This window comes from Camelus ferus, chromosome 6 (assembly GCF_009834535.1).
Source record: "Camelus ferus isolate YT-003-E chromosome 6, BCGSAC_Cfer_1.0, whole genome shotgun sequence".
In the NCBI taxonomy this organism is placed as follows: Eukaryota; Metazoa; Chordata; class Mammalia; order Artiodactyla; family Camelidae; genus Camelus; species Camelus ferus.
In genome coordinates this window covers 16,449,353-16,465,301 of record NC_045701.1, presented here as the reverse complement: position 1 = coordinate 16,465,301, position 15,949 = coordinate 16,449,353, and the positions used below count along the sequence as shown (strand labels likewise).

At 35.4% G+C, this 15,949-nt stretch overlaps 1 protein-coding gene across 2 annotated transcripts in view; it reads right to left on the bottom strand.

Moving 5' to 3' along the window:
• The window catches only part of SECISBP2L (SECIS binding protein 2 like), a 46,271-nt gene extending 30,841 nt beyond the window's left edge, over positions 1 to 15,430 (bottom strand). Inside the window, exons 1-5 of one of the 2 annotated variants that reach the window (XM_032481226.1) lie at positions 15,138 to 15,430; positions 7,813 to 7,991; positions 5,919 to 6,243; positions 4,052 to 4,187; positions 25 to 254 (exon numbers count right to left, since the gene is read on the bottom strand). In XM_032481226.1, coding sequence (XP_032337117.1) covers positions 25 to 254; positions 4,052 to 4,187; positions 5,919 to 6,243; positions 7,813 to 7,991; positions 15,138 to 15,161 — 894 coding nt within the window. In that variant the 5' untranslated portion in view covers positions 15,162 to 15,430. The remainder of the gene's footprint in view (positions 1 to 24; positions 255 to 4,051; positions 4,188 to 5,918; positions 6,244 to 7,812; positions 7,992 to 15,137) is intronic. The other variant, XM_032481225.1, reaches the window with a different exon arrangement.
• Between the last annotated feature and the right edge of the window lie 519 nt (positions 15,431 to 15,949).

Genomic DNA, 15,949 nt, shown 5'->3' with positions numbered 1-15,949 from the left:
GGAAATCAAAGTAATGCCACATACACTGATGGTGCTGGAATCAGGATTTCTCAAAGCCCCTGCTGCGGGCTGGTTGTTGCTGTGTTTGGGACTGCAGTAGCCACTGTCGCTGTCAATGTCAGCTTCACTCGCCCCCTGCTCACTAGAGGATTCTGCAGTCGGGTGGGACGCTCTTCTCCTCCTGCCTTTGGCCTTCCAGAGCATCGTGGCAGAGCTCTCAGAGAGAGACTTGTTAGCGATGTCTGATGGGAAATCTACAAGGTAAAGAAAGTGTGACAACTCTTTTTGAGGACCAAGTTGATCAATTCTTGTTAAATTATCATTAAAATTGTAAGAAAATAAAGATAGCTAACTTTGTAAATGGAGAAAACAGGTGAAAACTTTTTGAGAAGATCATCAAAAGGTAAGATGTTCCTGACAAGTTGGTTTATAATGTGTTTATTATGAAAAGAGAATAAATATTTGTTTAATTAAAATATCTGCATAATTAACATAATTAAAACAAACCACCATTACACATTTAAGAAGAGAACATCAATCCTTTAAAGTCCACAGCATGCCTTCCTTCTCCACCACTGCATCCTCTTCCACCCTCAGAGGTTACCACTATTCTGAATTCTGTGTTTCTCATTCCTTCACTTTTAAAACAGATTTATCATGAACTTTTGTATTCCAAAAATATAAATCATGTACTTTAGCTGTTGTAGCTTTGTAAAAATGAAATAATATTGTCCATATTCTTCTGTGACTTGTTTCCCTCCAAAGTTGATTGGTTTTGAGATTCTGATGCACGTGGCTGTAATTCATTAATGTCACTGGAAATCTAGAATGCCTGTGTATGAATATACCGTCATGTATCCATCCTCTGCACCACTGATGGGACACTTAGGGTTCTGCTATTAACAACAATAATGCTGTAAATATTTTTATACAGACATATGAATGTGTATGTGTGCATGTGAAAATTTCTCCAAGGTAAATACTGCTAGGCCTTAGGGGATACACATAATATTCAACTTTACTTGGTAATGCCAAATCATTCTTGAGGTGGTTAAAATAGTTTAGCTCTAACAGCAGCATATAAAGATCCCCACTGATACATATATTCACCAAATACTTGACACTGTCCTCTAAGCTATAATTTTTGCCAATTGTTGTGTATAAAAAGATGGCTCATTGTGGGTTTTAATTTGCATTCTCCTGCTTAATAATGAGGTTGAGCATCTTTTCTTATGCTTTTAGCCACTAACGTTTTCCCTTCTGTGAAATACTTGTTAATTTTACTTTTGGATTGTATGACTTCTGCCTATTTTTCTAAGTCGTCTGTTTCTCATTTCTGTATTTCATAAATTGCAATTACAAGACATTTTAAAAACAACCCCAAACTTCTAATAATCTCCTCCCAACCCAACAAACACAAATCTTCCTTTTTCCACATAATTTTTCCCCATAAGCCTTTTTTCACATATACAATTTTTCCCCATATGTAATTTTTATACAGCATCAATATAATTTTGAGTTGTGCTCTGTTTAATATTATGTATATGTGCTTCATTAATTATAAGAAGGCTCCATATTACTCCACTGAGTGGATGTCCTGTACTTCTGACCTGCTGCCTATTACTGGACACTGAGAAGTTTTCAGTGTTTATTTTGTGCTGCTGCAATATACACCTATAATCAAAACAGTTCCTTTTCTTTCTAGGGGGAGATTCCATTCGGATACACTCACCTGAGTAGGACAACTGGGTCAAAAGAAAGATTCCTATAGTCCTGTCTAAACTGTTTCAACCTTCTGGTACTGCATTCCAGGGGCCCTGAGGGCAAAGTGGTATCATTCTCTTATTAATTCACAGGAATTCTTTATATGTCCTCATACTAATCCTTTGTCAGTTATAGGCATAGTAAAAACCTTTTCCAAGATTTGTGGCTTGCTCTTTCACTCACTTTTTTTTTTTTAATGAAAAATCACTCACTTTCGATAACTAGAAATTCTTAACTTTAGAAATAGCTCTCTCTCTGCAATCATAAAGGTATCCGTCTATATTTTATTCTGCATGTGTTTTCCCATTTAAATCCTTAATCCATCTGGAATAGATTTGCATGAGATACACGTTAGAGACCTGTGATGCTATCTCTGTCCTTTTCCATGTGTTTCCACATACATGTGAGTGTTTCTGGGCTCTCTGTTTAATTTTTGTATACTGCATTTTTGTATAAGCCTATAAAAACTAAGATGGTTTAGCAGGTCTTGATATCTAGAGGAAAAGTTCTTTTCCGGGGATGTCTTGGCTCTTCTCAGACTAGTGCTCCTTTATTTCAGAATCAGTTTGTCAAGTTTCCCAAAAATCCCCATTGGAATTTTGTTTAGAACTGCTCTAAATCTATAGACTAACTTAGGGGAAAATGACATTTGCACCATCAAATCGTCCTGAATGAACATATTTACATTTTTTTAAATGCCTCATAATAAAGTTAGAGATATCTATAAAATGTCTGGTACATCTTTTGTCAAGTTTATCCCAAAAAGTATATTTTTGTTGCTGTTGTAAATGATATCTTTTCCTAAACTTTGTTTGACAGAAAATTAAAATGCAATTAACTTCTGTATATTACCTTGTATCTAGCTATCCTACTTAATTCTTTTAAATACAAGCTTGTGTTCAAGAGTAAAAATTTTTGCAAATTCCTTTAAACTATAATTTTCATTCTAAGACTGATACCAATTAATCCTGGTAAGTTAAAAACAAATTAAAGAATACTGATAGAATGTACAATCACCAGAATTTGAAAACAAACTAAAGAATAAGAATACTGATAGAAGGCATAACCTTCTACTCAAATTATACCTTCATCTTTTCACTTTCTAATTTTTATGCTTCAGAAGATTGTCTTTGTGGTCACTTACTTAATGAGCAAACCAAAGACATAAGGGTAAATTTTTCAAGCAGTTCCAAGTTGAAAGTATGTAGAAATGGGTCATTATGATGATGAACAAGCAAAACACAGAAACTTTGTCATATATAACCTCGTGACTTTTCCATAGCCACTTCAAGCATTTGTTGGTCTCTTTATCTTACCGCTTTTACGCCCTACAAACCACGCAATGACTGTACTATCAGCAAGACTGTTTTTCAACTAATTCCCAGAGACTTTCTAGCTCCTAATGGATCTAAGCAACTGTAAAAGGATAACTGAATAGATGTCCAACAGAAAAGGTATGGTCGGTCCACATGAAAGACAGTATGCGCCATCTAATTCATTTCAAGCCAGACAGCATTTGAGTGAAAACTGTAGAAGGTAAAAAGCAAATGTCTTTGAACAAATCTAATTCTTAGCCTTGGATCATTAATAAGGATTTTTTTTAACGACAATGGGTGAGAGAGGACAGTCACCTACTCTACAGCTATTAAGCTGAGATCAGAGACACAAAATGAAATTTCATGATATAAACTGGAAAAAGCAAGAATATTATAAGACTGTTCTTACTTATTACCAGGATAAAGCTTTTTAATAGGATGCTTACATAGTCCTCTAAAAAGCTTTTGACAAAATTATACCCAGCTAGTCCAAAATTTTTACTTGCTTGGGGGACACAGGTGTCACTCAAAGGACTTGTTCGAACTATGCTAATATAGCACAGAAAACTTGATTAAGTTCTTTCTATACAGATACTACAAGATGTTACGATGTTTTATAAAGGATTTTAATCCAATTTTAGAAATTCAATTCTGACTTCTACCAAAATGAGTCCCTCAAATTTCTACAATGTCTGCAAATTCCATCTCTGATTTCTGAATTGCTCCACTACTATACGGAGGTAAGGAAACCTCAAATCCTGCTTAAAACTGTACACAAGACAGCACACAAGTTGAAAGAATATTAAGGACATGGACTGTTTTATCCTTCCTAGAGAAGAATTTCATAAAGTGGCAGGATAAATGGAAGGATGAAAGTCCAGAATCCTAAAAAGTGGTGACAATTATAAAGTCAACGTAAGACAACAGATAAAAATCAGTGAAGTATATATATATAAGAAATCTTGCCTTACCAGTTTGCTGTGAAGCATCTACCAATAGCACAATTTTTGATCGATTATCAGGACCTGCTGCATTTGTCTCTTTCTGAGTAGCTACATTTTTCACCAGCGGCCTTTTGCTTTTTATGTGTTGTTGTACAAGCTGTTGCTGATTTTAAGTTAAAAAAAAAAAATTAAGATCTTATTCAATGTAGTAAACACTATAAAACACACACCCACAATAAAATACACCTAAATGTATGCTACAAATTAGTGACTCCCAATCCATGTAGAAACAGGGTTACTGTGTTACGATTACATGTAATTATCTGCAGCCAATCATAATAGGTGAAATAATATACACACATTTATACACTATTTTTCAAATAATCATTTAACACTACTATAATTAATAAAATACAAATTCATGTTAATTGTTATTTCCTTTTTTAATTTTGTCAATCAATAACTAATAAATAATAGTATAATCATGTCAAATACAGGGTTGTAAATTTTTATTTAAAAGGGTAATAATCGGGGGGAGGGAACTGGCTCAGTGGTAAAGTGCATGCTTAGCATGCACAAGGCCCTGGGTTCAATCCCCAGTACCTCTAAAATTAAAAATTAAAACTAAAATTAAATATCAAAAAGGGCAGTAACCTATCCAAATGTTAAATTTTAGTTTCATGATAGCAATGAAGTACAAAAGAAATTTCTGCTTTAGTTGAAAAAGAAAATATTAAAAAGCTGATCCTTTCCTTAATTTTTTAAAATGAGTATTCATCACTTAATAGCAATTTATACAAATGAACTCCAAATTTAACTTCTTTGATTCAAGTGCTGAAAATGCACTCTGAGAAATTGTTACTTCAGTATTTGGGAGTTACATATAACTATCTTATTTCCAATACTTATTTCTTTTCATTCTCAGAGGTTCCAAAAGGATTTCCCTTGACCCAGAATGTTTCCATGAACGAAGGCCAAAATAAAAAGCTTTTCAAAGCAACTTCTGTTGCTTATTTGTATTTTAATCTGTAAAAAGTGTGCCAAAAAACAGCAAAGACTTTTCACCAAAGAGGCTGGGCTAATGGAACCTAGGAAAGCATCAACTCCTAGATAACAGTCATAAGACACATCTAATCACTCTGTCTTCCATTAGCTCCAAAGTGCTGAGAAGAAACATGGTTTTTCTTACTTGCTTTGATATTAAGGCCTCAACAGAAAAATATCCTTTTAGTTAAGAAATAATTACATAGAATAAACCTTAATTCTCTTGTGATTTCAAGGCCTTTGTTTTTTGCTTTTGTTTTTGTGTTTTTTACTTACTTAAAAGGCTGGTGCTGACTAAAGGTCATTTCACAAATTTATCTTTAATTTCTTCAGCCCTAGGAGACCCTGTGTTCATAGCACAGTAAAGCATCCCTTAAATAACAACGTGCTACTCCTACTGAAAACTGACAGAACAAAAACAATGAAATTGAAGGGATTTAATGAATCACAAATGTTCTTTTCTATAGTATCTCCTGCTTATTTCTGAAGACTGTAACACCTTGATGTGTGTTAGCCACTCAACACTGCTAGCAAGGGAGCCAAACCAACCACTTATTAAAAATGGTGCCACTATGCGATTTTTATCACTAAATTAATTTGGAAATATCTGTGCACTTTGTTTATGTAAACTCTCTGAAGGAACTTGAAGATGATTATAAATCATACCACCAATTAAGAATGAGGAATAAAAATAATGGGAAAAAATTATTTTATAAATGCTACACCCTTAATTGTTTTTTAAACAGTAAATTCAGCATTAAAGGTTAATCAATACAAGTAGCAAATTATTTACACTATTATTAACAAGAGAAGTATTAAACATAAATGCCAATCAAATTTGGTCACTTACTTTTGGTACCACTGGTCCTCTGTTACTGTTTCTGCTTCGGTGACCAGACAACGGGAAGACCTGTCCAAGCTGATTTGGACGCTCAGTGCATTCTGTGGTTATAGTACTGACAGTATTTGCAGCCTGAAAAGTGTTGGAGTAAGGTGTAGGAAAAGGATGATAGAAACCCATGACTTGGGCACATGGTGCTGGCATCAGCTGATAATATGTGTACTCTGTAGAAACAGGTGGCTGAGCAGATATAATGGGGTAAGCAAGGTATGGTCCAGCAGGGTTTGGATTGGGCTGTTGCCATCGTATATCACTATTATATAATGGAAACTGTCTGTAAAACCAAATCAAAAAACAAGAAATCTATTGACATGTATGTATAAAGGCAGTGCTAAACCAAAATCTCAACTTATTTTAATAAAAAAAAAATACAAAATAGCTTCATATTAATTCTGAAAAAGAGATAAAATTACCATTTTATAAATTTCCTTGCTATAATTAGAGATTTTTATGTACCTGTAATAACAATTTAATTGACAGTATAAAGGAACTCAACCTGATAGTTTACTGCGTTTCAAAATTTTAAAAGTACATACCATTCTTATCTATAACTCTCCCTTCAACCTCCTCAAGATATTTCTGCCTGAAAGTTAAACACCTAGCCGCTAAATCTGGCAATAAAGACAGTCCAAAGTTCCCATCCAATGGTAACAACTGTGACAGCCTTCTGCAAAACAGCAGGGTAAAGTGATCGTTGTGTAAGGTGGTCATTACAATGGGTGATTTGATTCTTCTACCTCTCATTCTTCAGCTCAGACCCAAGGCCTCCTACTCCTCTCCCATACTCCCCTAATGCCTAGGAGGGGAGCCAGGGAGTCTAGCTCGTTCCCTGGCTCCCTTCCTTGGCAATGGAAGCAGACTCCAGGTCCAATGGAAAGAAGAGAAGAAAAAGGCAAGCTTGTTCACTGCCATCTGATCTCTAGCGTTAGAGTTTCTTCTAGTGCAATTCCTATTAAGCACCAGCAAGATCCTTCCTGTCTCAGCAATCCTCCTCACAGACAGCTGCTGCTGACAAATGAGGGGTCGTAGGTCTCATACATCCAGAATTTCCTAAAGAAGGTGCCCTGGCACATGAGTGCGCCACAATGATTATAGACGTGTAGAAATATTGATTGTCTTAGCCCTCAGGGGTGGTTGGACAAAGGCTAAAGCCTAGCCGCCTCACTCATTTGTCCCAGAGTACTGGAGACGGACAATTTTCTGTGTGTGATATAACTTGAAAGAGGCTGAAAGCAATAAAGTGAATTACACCAATGAAGTGTTAATCATTCAGTCTAAGCAGGGTTAGAAAGGCTATCGTGACTATCCCAAGTTACACCCTAGTCACTAGGTCATACATTATCTTAACTGCAAGCATTTTGCTAAATCACCCTGTGACTATAACACAGAAGCTAAATTTAAACTATAATCAGAGTCTAGGGATATATGCTAACCACAAAGCATCAAAGTTAAGGACCATTCCTTGGTAAATTCTTCTTACGCCAGACTGTCTTGACAATTATGTTAGATGCCTATCCTCAAAGAAGGGTTTCTGTTCACCTCTTTCTGAATAATTCATTCTTCCCTTGGAGTCAAATTATTTCAAACAAATGTCAATGACTTCTTATGGGAGATAACATAAAAAGAACTCAATTTTCTCTTAGAAAGAATGAGAGAATAGTAATAATCCATGTTAACAATTTTTAAATTTCTACATCATTTGGTTTTACTTACTCCTCTTATAAAATAGAGAAATGGTTAATGTTTAAAAGTTACAAAAGGAAAAAATTAAGAAGTATGCTTTGCCAACTTCTATATTTCCCTACCCCTTTCTTCTCCCCAAAAGAAAATAATAAAAAATTACCTATTGGACTGGTTTTCCTGCACAAATGGATAACAAGTAATCAGGTAGCTGGGAATTGGAGTTGGTTCTACACCAGAAACATTTCCATTATCATTTGGGAGTGCCATAGGGATCATAAATGTATCAGGATTCTTCTTCTGGGGAATAAATGGCTCTACCTCAGCTGACAGCTTGACATTCTTCAAAGAGAAAGTAAAACACATTACTAACAAATGAGCAAAAACTTAAATAATACAAATTCACAATTTAACAGCAGAAGAGTCAGTCTTTACAAACAGTAATTAGACCTCTTCCCAGTATTCACAAGATAGTCAAAGTACCACCAATGTCAAATTAAAATAATGGAATATGATTACGTTATTTAGACAAAGACATCAAATAGGGGAAAACTTATCAAAGTTTACTACATTTCAATGAAGTCATTTCTTATGTAACTAAAGTTGTTAAAACAATCAACAGTACAAGGAAGTCATACCTCAGAGTCCAAAAATAAAGCTGGTAGTAAAAAATCTAGCTCTTCAGACAAAACAATGTGTCTTAAAATAATTTTGTTACGGGGAAAAGAAATCATTAAACAGAATTCTGAAGGATAATTACTCAATATTTGTTTGAATAGTCTAAAACATAGTCTATTTCTGTCCACTTTAGGAAATTAGATTAGTATGGTTAAATTAAAAGGAAAGAAAACGTCCACGATGAAAAAAAAAAATTAACATAACTTTTGGTTCATAGTTAAACTGGGAAAAAAATGAGTACTTCAGTTTCCCAGTAGACAAACTGAGTAATTCAAGTAATCCAGAATATGTACTCCATTTTAGTTTATTTTGTATCTTATAATCTATAGAGATTTAACAGACACAATAAACAAACTATAGCATTAAGGATGCACATATGGGTGACAAAACTATAAAGAAAAGTAAATAAGACCCATGAAAACCAGGATACAAACTACCCTTAGGAAAGAGGGAGCTGTCATTGGGAAGAGGCCCTGAAGAGCTTCTAGGGTGCCTGGCAAAGTTCTACATCCTAACCAGGAGGACACAATTCATATAATAATACACTTAACTGTACATTGGTTTTATGCAGTTTTCTTTCTGTATGTTATATTTAACAACAAATTTTTAAAATTTAATGATAAAAAATAATCTACAGGCATATTCTGTAAAAGCAGAATGTTAAAAAAAAAAACACATAAAAACCACAACCTAAAGAGATATTAAACACTTCTTAATGAAAACAGTAAGTGGAATACAATCCAACTTTTCAACAACTCAAATCAAACTACCTCAAAGCCACAGTCCTAATCAGAACTTTTTCCCCACTAGGGTGGCATTTATTAGATGCTCCCATTAAGGCATATTTCTCAGAATAAGTTTCACGCACGTTTCTCACAAAGGTAATCAGTAGCAAATCCAAGAAAATCTAAAGAAAAGACTTGATATGCTAAATATATACCCTTTATTCAGAAAATTATTCTCCAAAGAGACCATTGTAAATATTCAGAAATGCTTGTAAAAGAAAAAAAAAGAAGAGGGAAGAGATCTGAACTCTACAGCAGTATTAATTCAGTATCTTTCCTCCCCATCTGACTTAACTTTGAAATCTGCTTTTGCACTATTAACCAAATCTGAAATGGATAACACAGTTGCACTCACAAATATCTATGAACTGAAGTTGATTTCTTAAATTTCAACAAACGAGAAAAACCTCAAACACTAATAGTGTAAGTCAGTGATTTTCACTGTGACAGTCATTAGGTTTCAAAATTTATTGATATAAGGTATAAAATATCAACCTCTGAATACACGAGAACTCTGAATCTCTTTATAAATCTGGACTAGAAGACACTGGATTTTTTTTGAACACAAGGTATATGGTTATATTAAATTCTCAGCCCAATATGAAAAAAGGAACAATACTAATATAAAGAATAAGACAATTTAAAAATAATTTTCCCTGACCACCCCCCCAAAATAATACCAACTCATAAATTATTTTGGTAACAACAAATGCAAGTTCTTGCACAAGTCAAAATTGCAGTAAGTTTTTTATACCTAGTCTCATTTGTACTTCATAAGTTTTATGAATTTAGGCAACCCATTATTCAAAAAGTGTCATGCATAGTTTATAACTAACATCTGTACATACACATAGTACACACAGTATATATCCTTAAATATCAAAGTTTGTATTGGTTTCTATTCTAAGTGCAATACTAGATATCGGCATTCAACAATAAAACTAACAAACACTGAAATGATCCTTTGTTTTTAGTAAAAAAAAAAAAAGAGAAGCTGCTGTAGTCAACAGCTGCACAAACAGAAGATGTCACTAGTAGGAACAGACTGGCAAACTTTCTCCTATAGTTACAACTCCATATGGTTTTAAAAGTTGTTCATTGTGAATCTGGAGCCTTCAGTATCATACATCAAAATGTAGCTTCAGTTTTTCTCAGGCCTGAATAGTAATATTAAGATCTCAAACTATTTTTAAAATTCCACATAATAAAGCCCATATAGACAATATGTTAAGCAAGCAAGATTCTGGCAATATTTTAATTTGTATAGAAATCAAAGTAAAAAATGTCTTATATAGTGGACAACAAAACAGTATGAAAAAGTGGCCTAGTTACTTCATACAATGATATTCCTCAGTTTGAATTTCTGTTCAGTCTCTCTTGTTTTGCCAAGATCTATTTTTTAGAAATCAGAAATTTTATAGCAAATTTCTATCTCCTTAAAGAAAACAAAATATGGAAGAACTCTAAACACAGAACAAAATCTAACTATTCTTGTACCTCTAATTTGCTTTAAAGTTATCTTTATCTTTCAGAAATTATTTCAGGATTTTCCAAATTAAAGAAAAATTGTAATCCCAGAAAACTGTATTTGAAAAAAACTTAAGCTATTTCACATTCATTTAAAATTTTGCATATATTAAAACAAATGTCAATAAAACTGTAATGTGAATAATCTAGAAAACCCAAGAATTCATCAGAACAATAAGTCATAAAAACTTTATTTGAAAGTTTATTAAACAAATGCACTCAGATCATTGAGAGCCTATATAGTTCAACAAACATGCATTAAACTCATGTTCTGAAGAGAGCACCATACAAGACTGGTTTAGGGGAAAATGGGCAAATATTACTACGAAGCACACATCAACAGAAAATGCACACTGAACTCCTCTGAGACAGAACCTCCAAAAGAGTGCAAATAATCTTTCCAGATAAAGCAACTGAAAAAAAGACACCCACTTAAAATCAAAACTGAAGTAGACCATAATAAGGCAAGCTCCCACAGTGAAATGTCAGTATGTACCACACACCTACAGAAAAACATGACCACGGAAATCCTCCACATTCTTGCTAAGTTAAGGTAAAAATATGATATAGCAAACATTAAGATGTTTTACATATCATGGCCAAAGATTAAAATAAATGTCTTCTGAAGGAAAAAATGCTTAAGAGATTCCTGCTGGCTTTACTGTTTTCTCACTGGAATGGCTTATAGTGAAAGTAAACCATTTGCCAAAACAAACTGCAGTATACATACAAGTTTTGCAACACTTCAGAAAGTATTGAGGGAAAAAAAATCAAAGTATTTAACTTAGATTCTGCCCACTTGCTTTCCTATCCATAATTTCCCTCCTTAAAACAGATCACATTTAATCCTGTTAAAATCTGAGAGTACTTTTCTAAAAACCAACTTTCTAAATTTAATACTAGTTTTTGGATTATCTAATTTATTAATTCCTGTTTTTACATTTATTTTCCTTGTTGCTTTGAGGAATTTTCCTCCTAACTTTTTGCCTTGGAGGCTTAATTTCTAATTTCCTTTTAAAATGTTGAACAATGAAAGTATTTATGTCTATGCATTTGCCTCAGAGTATAGCTTCAGCCACATCCTACACATTTTCATATGTAGTATTTTATTAGTTTTTCAATAACCTAAAATTCTACCTTTTTATTTCCTCTTTGATTTAAGGGCCTAGAGAAAAATACCCTTTTAAATTTCCAAGTGGTATTTTCATTAAATGAGCATTATTTACTTTCTTTTTTATCATAAAAGTATTATTTTTAAAATCTGTTTAAGACAGATCATTTACTTACATTTATAAAAGCTAACTATAAGCACTATTGAATAATACACATTTTAGAGTAACTTATTAAGAATATATCTAGTTTGCAATGCTAATATTATTTGAAGTTTACAAATTACTTAAAGAAAAAAAATTATAAGCCAGATAATTTTGTATTTTTACTGGTAAACAGCACTTTGCATGAAGTGATATGCATTTATTACACATTTGGTTTTCTAAGAATTAAAGGCATTACTGGTCAATAATTTCATAAATTCTTTTAAAAACTTATCTAATGTTAATGTACTAAAAATTAAGCAAATGTTTACATTACTTGATAATACAAAAGAAACTATAAACCTCAAGTGTTCTGTCACATCTAAGGCCATTGTTTATTAAAAAAAAATCTTAAAACAGTCCTAAATTTCCTAAAAATAGAAACACTAAGCCTTATGAACAAAATAAACTCCATGATTTATTCTTCACGTCCCTTTACACCAGCTCTTTTTTTTTTAAGAACAAAAAAAAAATGCACTATACCAAGTAATATCTGTTCTCTGGCAATTAAAATTAAGCTACTTGTTTTGATTTAACATAGTCTTACTAAAAGAGAATACTCCTGAGACTCTCCTGGTTATAAAATTCTTTCAGTCATTACTGCAATTAAGACTATTATCTAGCATGCTTTCCCAGTAATTTACTTCTTATATTCTTGATCAACACACAAACAATTCACTCTTTTATACAAAGATTTTTTGAAAGGTAATTCAAGAACAGCAACATGAATGCCTTCAGGCAAAACATGCTTAGAATTTTTTTTTAAAGTTACACTTGTGCAATACTCCAAGGATTTCAATTTAAAAAAAAATACTCCAAGGATTTCACTTAGGTTAAGACAAAATGCAGAGTGTATTAAGTACTATTCTTTAAAAATCAAACTTCTATGAACTGCTAAAGATTACAATATCATGAGTAAGTTTTAATGCTGTAGATATTCCCGGAAATTCTGACTATAAACGAACACTGATTTAAAATGACAAAACAAATGTTTTGTGAGGAAAATGGAAATTCAGCATATAAGGTATATGTTTTTAATGACTTTTCCCTATTAAATTCACTTCATTAGTAAAAATATAAAAGTATATTGCAAATAACCAGATAAGCCTTTACATTACTTAAAGCCATTACATTACTGAATGGTATAGTGAAAACAAGAACTCCACAAGGTGGACAAACCGCAGTTCTAGCCCCTAACCTATCGTTAAGGTAATGGTTCTGAGTCTTATTTCAATGATGGATCCCTTTGGGAATATGATGAAAATAATAAGAGTGTTGCCCCAGAAAAGTGCTAATATAAAATGAAGCAGACTCCTTCCAGGTCATCCACAGACCCCTGAATTAACTGCGTACAGCATGAACTAGGCAAAGTAGCATTACTTTTTGGGATCTCAGCTTCCTGTGAATGTGTGTGTGGGGAAAGCGGGGGTTGATTCAAATTGTTCTCTCATTTAGGGTTAGGCTAAGGAAGAAGCAGGAGGTATTAGAGGGAAAAAAAAGGAAAAACTCTTCGACAGAAAACCTACATTTATGATTTTTTTCTGAACTTTAAATTTCTACAAGATTATAATAGGTGGTGGACTCTGGAAAGATACAGATAAAAGACGAAGTTTAAAAAATTTGCTCATTGCACTAGCTGTTAAGATAATCAGACATAAATAGCTATGCTAAAAGTTACCATCTAAATAATTACATTTCCTCTAGGATGAAAGGAATCTTAAGTATACATATGGCAGCATTAATAGTTACAGTTCTGGCATCACTGTGAAGAAATAAAAACATTTAACCCTTTCATTAATGACATACAAGAAAATCGTTCGAGAAAATTTCCTATTCCTTTGTCAGGCTTTGAAATCTCAGGCGTTTTTCATAGATATCTTAAAAAACTGTTTCCCATTAAATTAGATACAGGCTGTATATAGGATACTTTGGATCACAGGAAAGCCTGTATATATTTGCCAAAGGGCCCCAATCAATTTTGCTTTGGTAAATGCACATTGCTTCATAAAACTCATTTGTGTTTTCAGAGTCATATTCACATAAAGTTTTTTTTAAATAAAGCTTTTGTAAAAAAAAAAAAAACCCAACAACAAATACAAACAGGAAACTGCTCTTTCCCTGCTTAAAGAGCCCGATTTCAAAATCAAAACTGGCTCTGACTAGTTACATATATAGAGACACAGGAATTTGGGAAATCTCTCATTTTTCAGATGTTATCCATTCGTAAAGTAATTAAGCAAATCACTAGTCTCTCTTTTTCCTTCATCTATTTGTCTAGTTAATCATTGGGCAAGGCCTACAAGTGAAACGGGGAAGGGATAGTGAATAAACTTCAACTTATCAAATTAGGTCGTTTCATACAGGTCTGAAGAGTGGGAAATACTGAAACTTTTGGGAGGAAGAAAATCATTATTTTAGATTATTTTTTAACACTGTCACCATCTCAGCCTCCCGGTATCTACTAGCTTGGATAATCAAGAATTTGATGCAGTTAAAAACTAATAGGACTACTTTATGAACATGAAAATGGGCTCGGAAACGAATTCGTGCTTCCGGTCCTACACCTTTAAAATATAAAGTCGATTTTTAAAAAACATTAATTTTTGCAAAATAGCTGGCAAAAAGGGAAAGGGAAACTGTAGTATTTCATACCTAAAAGGAAACACCTCCCTAAAACCATTGCAAAAACAAAATGCTTCGCTCAAGGGAACGTAGTTCTTAAAAAGCCCATAAAACCCCCTTTATCTGTAGTTACCACACATTCTCTGACAGTTTTTCTAAGTGAGAAGCCTTTAAAAGCCTTTCCACCTTGAAAACACATTCCAGGACTGAAGGCGGGGGGGGGAGGGGGGTCGCTGGAAGTTATAAACCCTCCTTCCAAGAGAGCACGGACAACTTGGGAGTCTACGGCCCCCCACAACAGGCAAGGGAGGAGGGGCAAAAGCGAGTCCCCCAACCCGGGGAGCCGGGGGTAACGGGACTGGAAAAGCCCCCAAGCTCGAGATAGCATCTGGAACAATGCAGAGAGTGGGGCGCCGCCAGGCTCCCGGGGGAAGGAGGTCTGCGCCAGCAGGAACCCGAGAGCTCCGTCTGTCCGGGCTCACACTGAGAGACCAGGGCCCGCCCGGGAGGAAGCGGCGACCCCCGGCCCCCCGGCCCGGCCGGCCCAGCCCGAGTCCGCATACCTGGTCTGTGGGGGCTCGGTCCATGGCGCCTGCAGCCGCAACGGGCCCTCGTTAGTCGGTGTGGAGAGTGCCTCGGGCCGCTTTCTCCATGGCCCCCCGCTCGGGTCGAGACCGGGCTCCGGACCTCCGCCCCTATCTAGCTGGCCCCGACGCAGAGTCCGGCTACGCCACTGGCGGAGGAGGCGGTGCCAGCTCCGGGAGGAGGCGGTGGCGACGGCAGCCTCGGGATCATCTGGGACGGAAGCCGAGGAGGGCCCAAATGGGCGGGAGGCGTAGTCGGAAATGGCGGTGCGCAAAAGGGAAAAGTGGGGGAGGGGGCGGAGCGGGGCAGTGGGCGGAGTGAACGCAGGCGGCTTGGGCAGGCGGTAGCCCAGCCCGACTTGGCTGACGAAGAGGCTGAGGCCAGGAAAAGAGTCCCAGGTGCAGGTGCCCCGAACCGCTCTGCTCTTTGCACGGGACTTAGCTGCCCCTCTGGACTGTTAAACTAGAGGAGTGTGAGGCCACTTGGGACCCAGGACACCCGGGTTCCAGACCTCGGAGAGCGCTTTCTTACCCCAAACTACCTCTTAGTGAGGTTGGAAGAGCTTTTAGCTGCCCACTGTACATAGGATCCTTCCTTATGTTATCCAGCTGAGGGGATCAATACCACAGAACGGCCATCGGTGAGAAACCTAGTCAGGAGACTCCACAAATACTGATTAGGTAGGTAATTGTCAAAGTCCAGGTCCACCTCTAGGCTCATCTTCAGGCTGATCTCCCCTATCTCAGAACTCCTAACTTTACCTAGAGTCTGTATCCCACCACCCAACAGG